Source organism: Nycticebus coucang, chromosome 13, assembly GCF_027406575.1.
Source record: "Nycticebus coucang isolate mNycCou1 chromosome 13, mNycCou1.pri, whole genome shotgun sequence".
NCBI classification, from domain to species: domain Eukaryota; kingdom Metazoa; phylum Chordata; class Mammalia; order Primates; family Lorisidae; genus Nycticebus; species Nycticebus coucang.
In genome coordinates this window covers 90,499,779-90,520,181 of record NC_069792.1, presented here as the reverse complement: position 1 = coordinate 90,520,181, position 20,403 = coordinate 90,499,779, and the positions used below count along the sequence as shown (strand labels likewise).

Here is a 20,403-nt window from a genome sequence, read left to right as displayed (position 1 = left end):
CAGACTAAGACAGAAAGGTTATTTGAATTTTGTAATTTCCTTTTAATTCAAAATATTATATCCAACATTAAGTTTCTGTCCTCTCTTCCATGATTAATATATAGATGTGTGTGTGTGTGTGTGTGTGTGTAAATATAATTAAGAAATGGCCAAATTGGTTGGGTGTAATGGCTCATACCTGTAATACCAGGATTTGGAGAGGCTAAGGAGGTGGATGGCTTGAGGCCAGGAGTTCAAGACCAATCTTAGCAACATAGCAAAACCTCATCTCTACAAAAAATTAAAAAAATAGCTGGGAGTGATATCACACACCTATAGTCCTAGCTATTCAGGAGTCTGAGGCAGAAGGATTACTTGATTCCACAAGTTTGAGATTACAGTGAGCTATGATTATGCCACTGCACTCCAGCCTGGACAACAGAGTGAGACCCTGTCTCTGAAAGAAAAGTGGCTAAAAATATATATTATTCACGCCAACTTAATTAGTAAAGTCACAGGACAAAAAGTCAACATACAGGACCAGATGTGGTGATGTGGTGGCTCATGCCTGTAGTCCTAGATGCTTTGAAGGCCGGAAAATCACTTAAGCCCAGGAGTTCAAGGCTTCAGTGAGCTGTATGATTGGGCCACTATACTCTAGCCTGAGTGGGTAGAGTGAGGCCTTGTCTCAAAAAAAAAAAACCCCAAAAAATCAACATACAAAAATCAGTAGCATAATATAATCTGAAAGAGAAACTAAGAAAGTAATTCCATTATGACATCTACAAATAAATTAAAATACCTAGGAATCAATTAACCAAAGAAGTGAAAGTTCTCCATAATGAAAATTATAAACATTGATGAAGGAAATTGAAGAAGACACACAAAAAGGAAAAATATTTCATGTTCATGGATTAGAAGAATCAACATTATTAAACTGTCCATACTATTGAAAGCAGTCTATAGATTCAATACACTCTCTATCAAAATGCCAATGATATTGTGAACTAAAATAAAATCTTAATCTGTCCACCTGACTGAATGGACCCCCTCTTGAGTAAAGGAACAAAAAAGAAAAGAGAAAGAAAACACTCCAAACCAACCAAACAAAAAACCTTAACAAATCTTGAACTTGAGTTGCTGGCCATGAGGAGAAGGGAGATTAGATGCAGAGAAGGGAGGTTAGAAACATGTAATTATGCCCCGTTGGAGTTATTCTCTGTAACCATAGAATAAAAAATCATTAGTAGGCATCAGGCTATCTAAGACTAAGGTTCAACCTTACCTGCAGGTCATCAATTTACATGGAAGGTATACATTGATTTGGCCTAAAAAGGCAGGACATATCAAAGTGGGGGTTTATAGGTTATAGGTGGTTTTAAGATTCTTTGGTATTTGTAATTGGTTAAAGATATGATGGTTTGGCTAAAGGCTTAGCATATTTTAAGTTAAGATAAAGAGGTTTGTTAATCAGACACAAGCCACCAGATATACAAGGGCTGTCCAGAAATTATCTGTCCTTTGTTAATAATACATAGGTTGCCAAAAAAGGTGTACACATTTTAAGAGATGTTTTCTATGTATTACTTTTTTAAGTTGAATTGGAGGTACCATTACTGGTCAGTGTACCTAGAAGTGCCACACACATCCATTTTACCTGCAATGCATAGTTTTGAAGGGGAATGACTGATTTTACTTCCAACAAGACCTCTTAAATTATGTATGCATTTTCTGGCACCGCAGTATTTTTCATATTATGTGGCTAGATACTTTCAGGACAGCCCCGAATACTGAGACTCAGGTGATAAAAGGCACACTTTGAAGACTGTCCTTAATGGTGCTGGGAAAATTGGATATCCATATGAAGGAGAATGAAAGCAAACCCCTGTCTCTTGCCGTACACAAAAATCAAATCAAAAAGGATTAAGTGCTTAAATCTAAGACCCCAAAACTATGAAACTGTTAGAAGTGAACATGGAGGAAACACTCTAGGACACTTGTCTGGGCAAAGATTTCTTGAGTAAGCCTCCAAAGCACAGGCAACCAAAGCAAAAATAGACAAAAGGGATTGCATCAAGCTAAAAAGCTTCTTCACAGCAGAGGAAACTGCCAACATCCAGAATCCAGAAAATATTTGCAAACTACCCATCTGACAAGGGATTGATAATCAGAATATATAAGAAGCTCAAACAACTCAATAGGAAAAAAAAATCTTATTTTAAAAAGGGCAAAATATCTGGATAACCCTTTCTCAGAAAAGATACAGTAGATACAGGAAAAATGCTCAACAACACTACTCATCTAAAAAAGTAAATCCAAAGTACCATTAGATGTCCTCTCACTCCATTCAAACGGCTTTTATCAGAAAGACAAGCAATAATGGGTCTCATGAGGATGTGATGAAAGGGGACAGAACCATCCCACACTGTTGATGGAATTGTATAGACAATTATAGAGAACTAAGAGGTTGTTCAAAAAACTGAAAATAGAATTATTATATGATTCCACAATCCCACTACTGGGCATATGTCCAAAAGAAAGGAACTTAGTATATTGACGAGATATCAACACTCGCGTGTTTATCACAGCCCTATTCACAATAGCAAAGTATGGAATCAACCAAAGTGTCCATCAACAGATTGATCGATGAAGAAAATAAGGTACATACAGAGGGTAGAATATTAACCAGCCATGAAAAAAGAATGAAATCCTGTCATTTGCAGCAACATGGATGAAACCGGGGAAAATTATGTTCAGCCAGGTTCAGAAAGACAAATATTACATAGCATGTTCTCACACGTGTGTGGGAGCTTAAAAATACTGATGTCATGGAGACAGAGAGTAGAATGACGCTAATCAGAGGCTGGGAAATACAGTGGGGAGGAGGAAATAAAGAGATGATGGTTAATGGGTACAAAAGTTAGGTTAAATAGAAGGAAAAACATCTGGTGTTCAGTAAGGCGATAGAGTGACTATAGTTAAAATCATTCATTGTGTATTTCAAAGTAAGAGAGTGGACTGTTCCTGATGCAAAGAAATGGTAAATGGTCGAGGTGATGAGTATCTCAATTCCTTTGATTTGATTATTATACATTGTATGCTTATATCAAAATATCACATGTATCCTGTAAGTATACGCAACAGGATGTATACTGTTATGGATGTATACACATACAGGATATGTATCCGCTGTAATTAAAAATTAAAACACTTAAAGTACTGAGGGGATAACAAGCGTAAACAATGTAACCTTATCATCTGTACACTCATGTTAATCTAAAATAAAAAAAGAAGTATTGAGAGTTCACTGGATTGTGAAATTTGTCAGAATCAAAATGCTTAGTCACTTGGGTTAAAAACCCTGATAAAAGGAGCCAGAGAAGGCTACGAAAGAAGGGACTCATGCAGAAATTCCTGAAAACGAGACATACCACAAAAACTTATGCAAAAATAAAACAACCACCTTACAGAAAGAAATACTTGTACAAGGACATCTGACCACCAACTGTCTGTCTAACTTTGTACTGGCACCACCCTTGTTACTGATCCTCACAGCTAAGGATAATTGCTTCACAACAATTGTGTAATCCTCATTTTTCACTTAAAACCCTTTGTCTTCCTTTACCTCCTTGCATATGCACATAGTTTACCCGTGTAGTCCCATGCAATGCCCAATCTAGATTAAATGTCATTTTCTCTTAGCCTCTCTCCATCTGTAACTTAGGTTGACAGGACTCATGTAACTCTGCCCTAAGAGCCAAGTTACTTTTCTCTGACTTCTGGAATACCTAACAGCAGGGCAGGGTCCTCAGAATGTTAGTGCATGGAAGTTATATATGTAATTAAAATGTTATATTTCAAATCTGTGGTTTTTACAATGTAAATTATAGAAAGTAAAATTTTGGTAAATCTTGTTTGATGGTAATACTTTGTATGCAGAAGGTACAGCTCTTAGCTATGTCCCTGATAAAGCGCATATCAGATCCCCAAGGTAGAGGAGGGTAGCCGTAGGACTTTTATGAATATTAAAAGAAAACAAAAGTGAAATAAATGAATCGTGAGATCCTATCACCTGAAAGAGCTAATGCTGTTTTGAGTGTCGGTTTCAGGAATGTTACACAGCCCTTACTCATAGATAGAGCAATCCTGTTTATATAAGCGCTTTGCTTACTCGTGACACTCACAGGGAGTAACCAGAAAAGATGTGGTTTAGGGGGCTTTTTTGTCCTTTTTTGCAAATCTCCTTTTTCTTCATCTTTAAAGTTTGTTCCAAAATGGTATTTTAAAAATGCATGCATGTTTCTTAATTCCTATTGTACAGAGCTGCACATGTAGGTCAGACGTGCTCTCCAGGGCCCTGGCACGTGCACCTGTCCTGCTGTTGCAACTTCCTTTCTCCTCGTCCCACAGTTAAATTTTGCAAAATCTGGATATGAGCCAATTAAGTTTTACTTATAGTTCCTTGATCAAAGACTTGTTCAGCGACTTTGTGAAATGGAGTGGGCATAGTTTTGGAAGGAGCTTATCTATTCTGATCCAGGAGAGCTCAGCAAATACATAACCAAATGCTGCTCAATTTCCTCCACAGAATTTTGACTGGGAAGGATTTAAGAACGAAGCCTCGGTGATCCAGAACTCAGTTCTACGCCTGGTCTCCCAGAAGGGAAGAAGGCTCTCCCTATGATTATTTTTCTAGGTTACTGACTGAACTGGAAATTGAATCAGGGACCCACTGGTGGGAAGAAAACACAGTGGAATCACATTGATCTGGTCCCTGGAGTTGTTTGTGACAAGTTCTGGTGGGCATCAGGAGTTCTAAAGATTGGAAAGGGCCCTACACAACTGTGTTCTTTCTCTACAGGACAGAAGGGTATACGGTCTGGTAAGTTTTAGTAGGGATTGGGGGTGGTGGTGAAGAGAAGATGCTATATAGTCAGAGACAGAAATGTTTAAGATGGGTTTGTGAAACAAGTCGAATTTTCCCTGCATAATTTGATCTAAAAAAGGAAGCTGCACTCCTTCCTTACGTTCTCAATGATGGAGAATTCCTGATAGCACGTAAGGCTAAGGGATAGATCTCTGAGACACTCTGGACTGGTCCAGTCTTGGAGTCTCTTCTCTCCTCGTTGGTCTCTGTTGTCCAGTGACCTGGACCATGGCCCATTCCAGACTGAACGGAAATGCTCACATGAACTGTTGAAAATTCTGTTTCTCTTTAGTATTGAACACACTTAGAATGTTCAAAACCAGAATCTACACAGCTGGGAAATCCTATCCCTAGTTGCTCAGGAGGGGACAGGTAGGCAGACTGCTGTCCTTCACCCTGGTCTGCAAGATGCTGATGTGTGTTCCCCTACCGCCCTCTTCAACGTTCAAGATCAGGATCTCACCTGCACTCAAGGCTTCAATTTCCATCTATACACAGGTTTTTCAAACATTTTTATCTCCAGGGCATTTCCTTTTGGATCTCAAAATCAATGTGCCCAAATATGAGTTCATTTTCTTCTACAGACAGGTCTCCTTCCAGAGTTCCATTACTCAAGACATGGTGCCACCATCTGTGCAGTTACTCAAGCCAGAAACTCAGAGATCTCATTTTACTTCTGCCTCTTCCTCATGTTCCCCATAGGAGCCATCATGAGCTACTTTTGATTTTACACACGCTCCCGTCATCAGCCTGGTCATCATCCTACCGGGAGCTGCCAATATCTCTTAGGCCACGCATTGCCACGGATGGCTTCCTGATGCATTCGCACTCATCTGTTCTTGCTCCTTTTCTGACCGAGGGATCTTTCTGTACAACACATCTGTTTCAGTTATTCCCTTCCTGAGTTACTTTCTCTTTTGTTTATTGGTAGTATTTAGGAACACAATTTCTTTTTTTTGGAACACAATTTCTTAAAAATCTTATTTTGTGATGCTAAGAATACTTAACATGAAATCTGCCTTCAACAAATTTTTAAGTATACAGTGTGGTGTTAACTATAGGTAGAACTTGTCAGACTTATACAGTAAGAGAGTGAGTGATGGTTGCTAGGGATTGGGGAGAGAGGGCAATAGGGAATTTCTAGTCAATGCGCATAAATTTTCATTAGTGTGCAATGAACATGTTTTATGCCCATTGACGAGCATTACTATGTGAGTCTGACAAGTTCAGATACCTCACGGAAGTGGAATCGGCAGTTTGTTCTCTACACCTGACCAACTCCCTTCAGCTTGGTGCCCTCAAGGTTCCTCCTTGTTGTCACGCATTACAGAATTTCCCTCTTTTTGTTTTAAGGCTGAATAATATTCCATTGCATGTGGATACCACATTCCCTTATCCATTCATTTGTTGATGGACATTTAGGTTGTTTCCATATCTTGATTATTGTCAATAGCGCTGCAATGAACACGGGAGTACCAAGACCTCTCAAGATCTTATTTTCGATGCTTGTGGATAAGTACCCAGAAGTGGGATTTCCAGGTGCTTGGCAGTCCTGTTATTTATTTTTTGAGAAATTTCCATACTATTTTTCATGGTGGTTGCACTATTTTGCATTTCTTCCAGAAGTTTTACAAGATGTCCAATTTTTCCACATCCTCACTAACACTTGTTGCCTTTTGGTCTCTTGATAATAACCATCCTGACGGGTTTTGTTTTGCACTTCCCTGATAATTAGTAACATGGACCTCTTCAAATACCTGTTGGCCAATAGTATTTCTTTTCTGGATAAAGGTTTATTTAAGTTTTTAGCACATTTTAAAATCAGGCTGTTAACTTTTTTGCTATTGATTTGTGTGATTTCTTTATATATGTATATTTTAGAATCTAGCCTCTTATATGATACAAGGTTTGCTGATATTCTCTCCTTTTTATAGACTGTCTTTCACTCTGTAGAAAGTTTCCTTTACTGTGGAGTTAAATTCAGTTTGTGAGTATTTTTGAATTTATATTAATCCAGGATATTGGCTGTCGTATTTTTTCCTGCGGTGCCTTTGTTTGGGTCTGGTATCAGGGTAATACTGGCCTCATCAAATAAGTTTGGAAATGTTTCCTCCTGTTCATTTTTTGGGGAAGAGTTTGAGAAGAATTGGCATTAATTTTTCTTTGGAGGTTTAGTAGAATTCACTAGTGAGGGCGGCAGGTCCTACGTTTTTCTTTGTTGGCCTGTTCTTGATTACTGATGCAATCTCCATACTTGTTATAGGTCTGTTCAGACTTTCTCTTTTTTCATGATTTACTCTTAGTAGGTTATATGTTTCTAGGGATTTATCCATTTCTTGTAGGTTATCCAGTTTGTTGATGTGTAATTGTTCATAATAATGTTTCTTATGACCCCCTTTTTTCTTTTTTTTATTAAATCATAACTGTGTACATTTATGGGGTACAGTGTGCTTATTTGATATACAATGTGGAATGCTTACACCAAACTGGTTAACATGACCATCATCTCACTTACTTATTTGTTGTGGTCAGACATTTATATTCTACTTTTTAAATTTTTGTTTGAGACAGAGTCTCTCACTATGTTGACCTTGGTAGAGTGCTGTGGCGTCACAGCTCACAGCAACCTCGAGCTCTTGGGCTTAAGTGATTCTCTTGCCTCCGCCTTCCAAGTAGCTGGGACTCTATTTTTGTTGTTATCGTCATTGTTGTTTAGCAGGCCCAGGCCAGGTTCGAATCCACCAGCCCCAGTGCATGTGGCTGGCACCCTAACCACTGAGTTAGGGGCACCAAGCCTGTACTCTACTCTTAAGAGATTTGGAATGTACCATTACATTGTGCACAATAGGTGAGGTCCCACCAAATACCCTCCCTTCTCCCCCTCTCCTCCTCCCATTCCATCTCCCTCCTCTTCCCTTCTTTCTGGACTACATTTGTGTTTTATCTGTCATATGATGTGTAGGTGATTATATATTGATTTCATAATTTGCACCAGAATGTTTATTGCAGCCCAATTCATAATTGCCAAATCGTGAAAGCAGCCCAAATGCCCATCAACCCATGAATGGATTAACAAATTGTGGTATATGTATACCAGGGAATATTATACAGCCATTAAAAAGGATGGGGACTTCACATTTTTTATGTTTACCTGGCTGGAACTGAAACATTCTTTTTAGTAAAGTATCTCAAGAATGGGAAAATGTGGTATCAGTTGCAATGTTTCCTTTTCCATTTCTGACCACAATTGAATTTTGATACTGTTCTTACATCTATTACTATTATTGCATTCTAACTAATAATTTGCCTTTTATTCCCTCTGTTTCAAACAAAAACCAATATCTTGTAAATAATTCATCATCTCTATATAAGAAATTTAGATGTCTTTCCTTCCAAATTTTGTACCTTCCATTTTTCTTGTTCTATCACCATGATGGCTAGATCCTTTAGAAAATTGTGAATAGCAGTGGTGGGAATGGTCATCATTGTATCATTCCCGTGTTTAAATTACCATCTCAAAGGTTGTATCATCACTTTGATTTTTGATAGATATTATTATTAAACTGAGAGAAAATTCCCCGAATTTCTAGTTTGCTAAATCTCAATAATCATAAATAGGTGCTGAACTTTATCACCTTATTTCCTTCTATTTTCTACAATAATCATATAGTTTTCTAATTAACATATAAAAAGCATGAGCTATAGAAATAGTGATTTTAGTGGTGGTGAATGATTTTTGCTTTGACTGGAATAATGGCAACATAATCATGAATTGAGTTTGCTAATATTTTATTTGAATTCTGAAAGTTTTATTATTCTAGATATTAGCAGAACATTAGAAAAATGGGAACTTCTTAGTAGCTATTCCCAAGTTTGTTAGAAAGCAAGCATGTAAGAAGAAATCTCTTTAATTTTATTATTTCTGCTGTTCGTCTGCCAGACTACTTCCTTGTGTTTATAAGCCCCCTTCGTTAAGCTAAAGAATGGGGTAAACTCTGACAACTCTGTGATAGTAATTTCAACACTTTTGTCAACTAAACTTTTTTTTTAATTTAAAGAGTTTTATTCCATGTTTATGTTTGCTACAAGCTTGCAACCAAACCCAACAAGACAGTCGCTCAGTATTTACAGAAAAATTCATTTTGTAGCCTTGCCTTTGACATTTGGTTTTTCACTCTTATATTGCTAGAAGGGCATAAAGAGTTGATGAGGGGCTGTCAACCTCCATTTGCCTCTATCCTAAAACATTTAATTGTCTGTAAGCACTGGGAGCTATTCTGTCCTCTTCCCGTAGGGTTCCCACTGAGGACCTGGAGGGACCTGGGACAGGTAGCCATACCACCCTGGCAACGTGTGGCACAAAATGAAAGTCTGGCCCTTGATGCTGCCTGTGGCAGATCTTGGCCAAAAGGGAGGAATTGTGCACTAAAAATAAAAGCTTAAAGCTCAGCCCCTCACCTCTGTCTGACTGACCAGACTTTAAGAAAAAACAGACTTTATTTTTTAGAGCAGTTTTATGTTCAGATCAAAATTGAGCAGAAAGTACAGAGTTGCCTCATACCTCTGCCTCACACATTCACAGTTTCCCCCACTAGCAACATCCTGGACCACAGTGGTCCATTTGTGACAATCAATGAACTTATATTGATAAGTTATTGTACAAAGTCTTACATCAGTCTTACACCCTGATGCCCAAATTCTGTGGGTTTGGGCAAATATATAATGACGTTGTCCATCATTATAGTACCACACAAAGTAGTTTCACTGCCCTAAAATTCTCCATCCTTCCTTTCCTCCTGACCTCTGGAAACCACTGATCTTTTACTGTCTCTGTATTTTACTTTTTCCAGAATTTCATACTGTTGGAATCATACAGAATGTAGCCTTTTCAAACTGGCTTCTTTCACTTAGCAATATATGTTTCAGTTTACTTCTCATTTTTTCACAGCTAATTTCTTTTTAGCACTAGTGTTCCCTTATCTGGAGATACCACCATTTATACATTCACCAACTGTAGGCCATGTTGGTTGCTTCCAAGTTTTGCTGATTATGAATAAAGGATGTATAAACATCCTTGTTCAGGTTTTTGTGTGGATGTAAGTTTTCAACTCCTTTGGGTAAATCCAGCATGATCACTGGATTGTACAGTATGAGTATGTTTAGTTTTGTAAGAGATCACCAAACTGTTTTCCAAAGTGCCTGTATCATTTTATGTCAAGGATCTTTTACAAACACAATGGTTAGAAAATTAGAAATAACAAGATAAGGAATTTCATTAAAGTAACAAAATTTGTGGAAATTATACTGAAAAGCAAATATGAATTCCCCTCCTAACTGAACTTGCCTTCCATTTGCTCTTAGCAACATGCCCTCCTTGTTTGGACGCGTTAGTGAGAATGTGGTCAAAGAGGTTGGATGTAAAGAAACGAGGCCTGTCAAACACTTGTCAAGTGCCAACAAATTCCATCTATTTAGTATATTACGAAAGAAGACCTCTGTTTCACTGACGCGACAATCTGAGTATGTTCCACTTGGCTCCACCCTCATGGACATCCTACAGAGTCCTTCAGTCCCAGGTATGGTCACCAGGGACAGAGGAGGCAAGGGGTGAAAAACCAGGGTGCTCAGCCAGAGAAGGCCCAGACTTCGGGGAATCTTGAGGCACCCAGAAGGCAGATCTCAGGCTCAGCCTTGTCTGTAGGCAAGAAATAAGCAAGAGAGATCAATTGAGAATCTACTGATTATCTAGATCCCGGCTTTGTCAGGTCACTGAACACTTCCCTCAGGCTCCTGAGGTCAACACGTTGTCCTTTTACATGAGAGTAAATTGAAGTTGGTAAGATAATCTGTTCAAAGTTACAGACATGGGAACTGTTCCAATCAGCAAACATTTTCTGCTCCCATGTGCTGCCTCCAGGGGCTGGGGGCTGTGGCTGCTGCAGGGGAGACATTGGGCCTGGGAAGGTGCTCCATGAGGTCTCCTGGAAACCATGCAAGTGACACCGCCATTTCTCCTGGTGAAAACTACATCCCTGATATCCAGTACCTGGTGGATTCAAATCTGTGCCCTATGTTGTAATTTACAATCCAAACATTAGTCGGTTAGTTAGCTTCTTACCTGAGAGCTATAAATGAGTGGGAGGGTTGGGGCAAAGTAGGCCTTTGGTATTCCCTTTCACATACCAGCTATTCCAGAATGATTTCTTGACTAAACCTATGGTCGCCTTTTCTCTCCCCAGTAACAAATGTGGTTGGACCACTCTGCTTGGAGGACATTACCTGCTGGAAGCATAAGGCTAGCGTGGATGTGAATGTTGGTGCAGAAATGAGTGTGTCAGGGGAGTGTTCTGAGGACCATGGACACTCCCTCGAGTATCAGATTGTTAGCATCTCTCCCCCAAACCTGGAAGACCTTCTTAAAAGGTGAGGCCGTGGGAGAGGAAGGGGAAGGATCATTAATGCTCCAGGCTTTGTTGCTGGAATTGAAATGAAGATGACATGCCAGATTTTGCTCTTCTTGGGTATTCATGCAAGTAATAGCTATTAGTTGTCTAATGAACACCGCAGCAGTAATTACCTGTTACTGTGATAGTATAGGCTGAAGGTAAAATAACAAAAAGACAGATAAAATCCCCATCCTAAATCAGCTTATATTTAGTGGAGATAGGGAACAGGCAGGTAGTGAGGAAATAAACAATACAGATAAATTAACAAGATATTAATTTAAATGATAGAAAGACTATGAAGCTCTTTGTGTAAATAACACGTATTAGTGTCTTGGGATTTATTTTGTATTTTTTCAGCTCTATTGAGGTTGACTTGAAAAATAAAACTGTGTAAGTTTAAGGTGCACTGTTTGATGACTTGATTTATGTATATATTGGGAAAAGGTGACCACACTCAAGTCACTTAACGTATCAATCACTTCAGTTATGAGTAATAGTTTTTTTTCTTTTTTCTGGTGGTGAGAAAATTTCAAGTGTATAATGCAGTGTGATTAATGGTAGTCACCATGCTGTACATTAGGTCCCTAGAACTTATTCATTTTGCAACTGAAATTTTGTATCCTCTGACCATCATTGCTCCCATTTCCTTGAATCCCCAGCCCCTAATAACCACCATTGTACTTTCTGTCTCTGTGAGTTTGACTATTGAGATTCCACATATAGGTGAGATTATTCAGTATTTGTCTTTCTCTCTTCGACTTATTTTATTTAGCACAATGCCATCAAGGTTTATCCATGTTGTCACAAATGGCAGGATTTCCTTCTTTTTATGGCTGAATAATACTCCATAATGTGTGTATGAGAGAGAGAATGTGTATTTATTCACCAAATGCCTTTTTCCATTTATCCATTTCCTTGTCTTGACCATTGTGAATAATGCTGCAATGAACACGGGAATGCAGATCTCCCTCTGACATACTGATTTTATTTCCATTGGATGTATACAAGAAATAGGATTGTTGGATCATATGTTATGGATCATATGTTCTATGTTTAATTTTTGAGACACTAACATTATTTTCCATAATGGCGGTATCAATTACATCCCCACCAACTGTGTACGAGGATTACCTTTAGTCCATATCCTTGGCAACACTTGTTATCTCTTGTCTTTTTGATAAAAGCCATCGTAACAAGTGAGGTGCTATCTCATTTCAGTTTTGATGTACATTTCCCTGATGACTGATGATGAGTACATTTTCATGTACTTGTTGGCCATTTGGCCATTTGTATGTTTTCTTTGGAGAAATGTCTATTCAGATCCTTAGCCATTTATATAGCCATGCACGCACACACGCATGTGCGTGCGCGCGCACACACACACATAAATGTATTTAAAAATTTTTTTAGAGCTAGGATCTCGCTTTATCACCCGTATTAGAGTACAGTGGCATGATCATAGCTCACTGAACCACATACTCCAGGGCTCAAGCTATCCTCCTGGCTTAGCTTCTTCAATAGCTAGGACTATAGGCACATGCCCCCATGCACAACGAATTACAAAAAAATTTTTTTTTGTAGAGAGGTGAGGTCTGGCTATGTTGTTCAGACTGGTCTTGAACTCCTGGCTTCAAGTGGTCCTCCTGCCTTGACCTCCCCAAATGCTGGAATTATAGTCATGAGCCATTGCACCTGGCTGCTTTGCCCATTTAAAAAATTTTTATTTTTGCTATTGACTTGTGTTTCTTTATATATTTTGGATATGAATTCTTTATTGAACATATTGTTTGCAAATGTTTTCTCCCATTCTTAGGTTACCCTTTCACTTGTTGATGGTTTCCTTCATGTATAGCAGCTTTTTAGTTTGATGTAGTACCACTTATTTATTTTTGCCTTTTTTTTTTGGCAGTTTTTGGCCGGGGCTAGGTTTGAACATACCACCTCCGGTATATGGGGCTGGTGCCCTACTCCTTTGAGTCACGGGTGCCACCCTGTTGCTTTTACTTTTGATGTCATATCCAAAAAACTGTTGCCAAGACCCATGTAAAGGCATTTTACTCTTAGGTTTTCTTCTAAAAGATTTCAGGTTTTAGGTTTTTAATTCATTTTGAGTGGATCCAGTTTCAGCTTTTGCATGTGAATATCCAGTTTTCCCAGTAACATTTTTTTTTGAAGAGACTGTCCTTTTTCTCCATTACATATTCTTTCAACCCTTATCAAATATTAGTTGTTCACATGTGTGTGAGTTTATTGTCAGGGTCTCTATTCCATTGGCTTATGTGTCTGATTTTTTTTTTGCCAGTACCATATGTTTTGATTACTATAGTTGTGTAACATATTTTGAAATCAGAAATTGTGATTCCTGCAGCTTTGTTCTTTGTTGAGATTGCATTGGGTAGTTAGGGTCTTTTTGTAGTTCCATACAAATTTTATTACTATTATTTCCATTTCTGTGAAGAATGGGATTGGAATTTTGGTAGGGATTACATTGGATGCATAAATTGCTTTGAGTAGTATGACATTTTAAAAATAATAATTTTTCCCGTCTATAAACATGGCTATTTTTCTGTTTGTGCTTGTCTTGTTCAATTTCTTGCATGAATTTTGTAGTTTTCGGGGCACAAATATTTCACCTCCTTGTTTAAATTTATTCTAAGCATTTTATTTTTTTGATGCCATTGTAAGTGAAATGGTTTATTCCATTTTTAAATAGTTCATTTTTAGTTTATAGAAATACAACTGATTTTTGTATGTTGATTTTGTATCCTCCAGTTTTACTACATTTATTTGTTAGTTCTAACAGTTTTGTTTTTTTTTTTACATAGCATTTAAGTTGTATTTGGTATTCTAAGTAATCTAGAGATGATCTGAAGTATACAGGAGAGTGTGTATATGCATGTCCTATACAATCTTATACAAGGGAGTCTTTTTATCCTCCAGCTTTAGTACATTTATTTGTTAGTTGTAACAGTTTTTTTAAAAGAAGTCTTTTATCTCTGTAAGGTATGTCATCGGTAAACAGAGACTATTTTACTTTTTTTTTTTCTGTGTGAATCTTATTTATTTATTTTTTTCTTGCCTAATTCCTCTGGCTGGGACTTTCAGTACTATGTTGAATAGACGTGGTGAGGGTAGAGATTCTTGTTGCCAGTCTTAGTGTAAATCTTTCAGCTTTTCACCATTGAGTTATAATGTTAGCTGTGGGCATTATTATGACCACAGATGGCCTTTAGTATATCAAAGAACATTCCTTCTATATCTAATATGTTGATAATTTTTTTTTTTTTTTTTTGAGACAGAGTCTCACTATGTTGCCCTGGATAGAGTGCCATGGTGTCATAGCTCACAGCAACCTCCAACTCTTGGGTTTAAATGATTCCCTTGCCGCAGCCTCCCAAGTAGCTGGGACTACAGGTGATCACCACAATGCTTGGCTATTTTTTTGTTGTCATTGTTGCTTTAGCTGACCTGGGCTGGGTTTGAACCCACTAGCCTCAGTGTATGTGGCTGGTGCTGTAACCACTGTGCTACGGGCGCAGAGCTGTTTTGTTGAGAATTTTCATCATGAAAGGATGTTGAATTTCACCTAGTGTTTTTTCCTGTGTCTACTGTGATGACCATATTGATTTTGTCCTTCATTCTATTGATGTGGTGTATCACATTTACTGATTTACATATGCTGAAGCATCCTGGCATCATAGGGACAAGTTCCACTTGATCATGGTATATGATCCTTTTAAGGTGCCTTTTAAAATTTGGTTTGCTAGAATTTTGTTAAGGATATTTGCATCTATGTTCAATAGGTATATTGGCTTGTAATTTTCTTTTCTTTTGTTAGCCCTATCTGGCTTTGGTATTAGAGTAATGAGTTTGAATTATTCTCTCCTATTCAATTTTTTGGAAATATTTGACCAGGATTGATGTTAATCTTGTTCAAATGTTTTATAGTATTCACCAGAGAAGGCACCTGGTCCTGCGTTTGTTTTGTTGATAGGTTTTTGGATACTGATTCAATCTCCTTATTAATGGTATGCTCATATTTTCTATTTCTTCATGATTCAGTCTTGATAGGTTGTATAGGAATTTACCCATTACTCTTAGGTTACTCATTTTGTTGGCATGTAATTATTCATAATAGCCTTTTATGATCTTTTTTAATTGTGTGGAATCATTTATAATGTCTCTTTTTTCAATTACAGTTTCATTTGAATTCTATTTTTTCCTGGTTTATTGAGCTAAGAGTTTGTTAATTTTTTTCACAAAAATTTCAGTTTTATTGATCTTTTTATTCTATTTTTTACTTAAACTCTGGGATTAATTTGTTTATTTTTTTTCCTGGTTCCTTTGAGTTATAAAGTTAGGTTGTTTTGAGTTCTTTCTGTTTTCTTAAAGTAGATGTTTATAGCTGTAGACTTTCCACTTAGAACTGCTTTTACTATATCTTCTAACTTTTGGTATGTTATGGTTCTATTTTGGTTTATCTCAGGGTAGTTTTTGATTCATCTTTTGATTTCTTTGACACATTTTGTTCAGTTTAATTTATATGTATTTGAGAATTTTATGAAATTCCTGCTATTGTTATTTCTAGTTTTATACCATTGTGGTTGAAAACGATGCTCAATGTGATTTCAGTCTTCTAAAATTTGTTAAGATTTGTTTCATGGCCTGATACACAATCTATCTTGGAGAATGTTTCATGTATACTTGAGCAGATTTTCTACTCTGCTACTCTTAGATGGAATAATCTGCTTATATTTGTTGGGTCCATTTATTCCACAGTGGTGCTCAAGCTTGATGTTTTCTTATTCATTTTTGAGTGATCTAGCCATTATTAAGAGTGAGATATTAAAGTTCCCTCTAATATCATGTTGATGATTTTTTTCTCCCTTCAGTTATGTTAGTATTTGCTTTATGTATTTAGGTGCTCTGATATTTTCTACATAAATATTTATAGTAGTTATATTTTCTTGATGGATTGACCTTTTCACAATTATACAATGACTGTTTCTCTTGTGACAGTTTTTGACTTAAAATTCATTTTATTTTCTATATGTATAATTGCCCTGCTCGCTTTTGTTATCATTTGCACTACAATATCTTTCTCTATTCCTTCACTTTTAGCCTATGGTTGTGTCCTTAAAGCTAAAGGGAGTTTCTTTTATGCAGCAAAACATTGGATCTTGTTTTCTTATCTATTATCTGCTCTATGTCTTTACTTTGGAATTTTTAACCCATTTACACTTAATGTAATCCTTAAAAATAGGAATTTAGACTATTGTCATTGTGTTAAAAAATTTGTTTTTTTTTTTTTTTGCAGTTTTTGGCTGGGGCTGGGTTTGAACCCACCACCTCTGATATATGGGGCTGGTGCCCTACTCCTTGAGCCACAGGCACCGCCCCATTGTGTTAATTTTTTATAAATATTTTATTATTTATTTTTTGGGGGGGTCCTTTCTCCTTCTCTTCCTTTGTTCCTTTGTGCTTTGATGAATTTTGTGATAGTATGCTTGATTCCTTTCTCTTAATCTTTTGTATATCTTCTATGTAGGTCATTACAAAATTCATAAAATTCAATAAATGTAAAATCTGTGTGGATGATAACAAATGAAACCCACTTAGCAACACAGATAGATCAAGCAGTTGAAACTTGCATGGTGAATCAGAAAAAACACTTTTTGACTATGTTTCTTGGAAGTGAAATAATGGACCATAATGCAGTCTGTCTCAAAACTTTCATAGTAACTCACATAGAGGTTTTCCTTTTGTGTATACCATAAGCTTACATAAAATGTCTTCTAGTTACAACATCCTAACTTTGCATGAGGGGCACTATAATTTTATTCTCCCCTTTCATATTTTAGATTATTGATGATATAATTTATGTCTTTTTTTTTTTTTTTTTTGGTAAAGACAGAGTCTCACTATGTCACCGTTGGTAGAGTGCTGTGGTATCACACAGCTCACAGCAACCTCCAACTCCTGGGTTTAGGCAGTTCTCTTGCCTCAGCCTCCCAGTAGCTGGGACTATAGGCGTCTGCCACAACACCTGGCTATTTTTTTGTTGCAGTTTGGCTGGGGCTGGGTTTGAACTCACCACCCTCGGTATATGGGGCTGAAGCCCTACTCACTGAGCCACAGGCACTGCCCAATTTATGTCTTATAACAAATTATTATGGTTAGAATTTTTAAATATATTTTTAAACTTTTATACCAGTTAAAGTCATTTCTGCACCACAATAGTATTAAAGAATTCTGACTTTATGTATTTACCATTACTGGTGAGACTTCTGCATTCATATGTTTTTATGTTGATAATGAACAGTCTTTCTTTTCAGCTTGAGGAACTCTCTTTGCATTTCTTATAAAGCAGGTCTAGTGGTCCTTTAGGTTTTGTTTGTTTGGGAAAAATTTTATTTCTCCTTCATTTCTGAAGGACAGATTTACTGGGTATCATATTCTTGGTTAGCAGTCATTATGCTTTGATAGTCTTCTCCAAAATTTGCATTGAAATCTAACTGAAATTGTAATAATATTAAAAGGTGAGGTCTTTTAAAAGTAGATAGATTAATACTATTATTGCAGAAGCTAGCTCTTGACAAAAATATGAAGTTTAGCCCCCATCTTCTTTCTGTCTTACATACTAGTCATTGTTTTCCACTTTCAGCCATCATTGAACCTCTCCAAATGGTGGAGCCATGTTCTCAGACTTCCTAGCCTTCAGAACCATGAGCAAAATAAAATTTAGTTGTTTATAATTTACCCCATCTGTGGTATGGTGTTACACCAACAGAAAATTAACCAGGGTAGCACTTTTTCTTTTACTATTTTGCATATATTATCCTCTCCTCCTCTTTCAGGTTTCTCCTGAGAAATTACTGATGGTCTATGGATGTTCCCTTGCATGTGAAGCCTTTATTTTGCTATTTTTGGTATTCTTTATCTTTAACTTTTTATAATTTAATTATAATGTGTATATTTAAATATAATGTAGCCTATTTTGGTTCAATGTATTTGGGAAATTTCGAGTGTCATAAATTTCTCTTCCCACCTTTGGGACTCTGTTTAGGTTTCTCTTTGGATTTAATAGTTGAGCTGAGACTTGAAGAATGCAAAGAAGCCTGGAAAGTGAGATGAAAGGGGTCCAGATGGGGTGTTTGATACCCTCAGGATAAGATAGAACTTAATGCTTTCAGGATAAGGTCAGTGAGGTAGAAGCTTACACAACCAGTATGAATGTGATATAACATGAGGCTTGGGAAATAAGTATGTATCAGATGATATATTGTCTGAGGACATGGTAAGAAGCTTGAATTTCATTTTAAGGGCAATGAGAAAACCTAATGTTGGGTGCTCAGTGATCTCTTCTACTGAAAAGAAAATTAAGAATCTCTCGGTATTTCACTTGAGTGTTATCTAGGACACTGACTTCCCTGAGACTTTGAGTAGAATTTAGGCTGAGCCTCAAAACTGGAATGGATATCAAATGTATCTTCAAGTACCATTCACATCTCCCCAGAACCTAAATCTTCAAGTCAGCACTACCAATCCACCCATCAAGGAAGGTTAACCCATATAGGCCCACCTGTGCTAGTGGTGAAATCATCCACAGTGCTTTTTTCTTCATCATATGTTATCTGTCTGCTCCACATTCTAGTCTAATTGTGCCTTTGGACATGTTTGGTGTGGACATCCAGCTCTGATAATATGGCCTCTTGAGGACTATTTTCACTCATCTGGACATATTTTTTTCCTAGTCTCTTTTCTGAGTGTCTCTAGTGCTAGAATCTATATATTATCCCCCAATAGGACCAATATAATTTAGTAAAATGTAGATGCCCTAAACAATTTGGAACATGTACTCACACACTTTAGCCACCACCAAAAATGGGGTCACCTCCATTCTTTATTCCAGAGAAAATGTTCTGCTATCTTGGGTATCCTAAACTCATGATTTAATATTTTCCTACCCATTGAGGACTCAACTGTCAATGTCCAAAGGTGGTATACCTCTTCCAGGTCTTGAGGAGAAGGGGCACCCAGAGTAACCTGAAAAAGCATCATTTTCCCACTCTGATTCTTCTCCTCCTTGCTTACATCCCAGGAAACTGGTGGATCCAGAGCCGCAATACCTCAGTGAGTGCCGGGATAGAAATGACAAGCTATATGTGGTGACACAGACTATCGAACTGATCAAAGATACTGTGCTGTATGACAGCAATAATACGAATTTTTTGGGAAAAATTTTCCTTGGAATTACTTCTGGCAAGGTACAAAGCGATTCTGAACTGGGATTGGAATACAAACAAAATACCTGGTAGCCCAGGAATTTGGCAGCCCAGCTTGACCCGACAGGGGACATCCAGCTCTGTTATCTTGGGGGAGGGATGGAGTCATTATTTCCCATTTCTCTCTTGCCAAGGTACCCTGACTCCTGAATGTATATTCTAATATCCTCTGTTATCGTGTTTTAACATACAGGTTCATTCAGTATTGACAAAATTAGAAATATATTTAATTGTTCAGTATTACATTTTACTTTGTGTAAATGATAGGTCCTGCAGTAAACAAATGTGTGGGTTCTTCCAGTTTTATGGTGGAAGAAATGAGGGACCACAATTACCAAACTGAGGCTGCTAAAATATTTAAAATTTCATGATAAGCTAATAATAAAAGTTTTAAGGAGTAAGATTTAAATATCCTCAAGACCTTGTGATTAACATGAGTTACAAGAACCAAGTATAATATTTTTATTTATTTATTTATTTAGTTATTTTTGATATAGAGTCTCACTATGTCACCCTTGGTAGAGTGCCATGCCGTCACAGCTCACAGCAACCTCCAACACTTGGGCTTAAGCGACTCTTGCCCTAGCCTCCCAGGTAGCTGGGACTGCAGGCACCTACCACAATGCCAAGCTATTTTTTGTTGTTGTCATTGTTGTTTAGCAGGCTTGGGTGGGGTTTGAACCCACCAAGCCTGATGCATGTGGCTGGTGCCCTAACCACTGAGCTATGGCGCCGAGCCAAGTATAATATTTTTAATATAAAAAAT

The 20,403-nt window shown here is 37.3% G+C and overlaps 1 protein-coding gene across 1 annotated transcript in view; it reads left to right on the top strand.

Moving 5' to 3' along the window:
• Positions 1-4,817: 4,817 nt before the first annotated feature.
• GSDMC (gasdermin C) overlaps positions 4,818-20,403 on the top strand; it is a 56,435-nt gene continuing 40,849 nt past the window's right edge. Inside the window, exons 1-4 of the mRNA XM_053558693.1 lie at positions 4,818-4,861; positions 10,268-10,482; positions 11,146-11,329; positions 19,454-19,619. Of these exons, the coding sequence (XP_053414668.1) occupies positions 10,272-10,482; positions 11,146-11,329; positions 19,454-19,619 (561 nt within the window). The 5' untranslated portion in view covers positions 4,818-4,861; positions 10,268-10,271. The remainder of the gene's footprint in view (positions 4,862-10,267; positions 10,483-11,145; positions 11,330-19,453; positions 19,620-20,403) is intronic.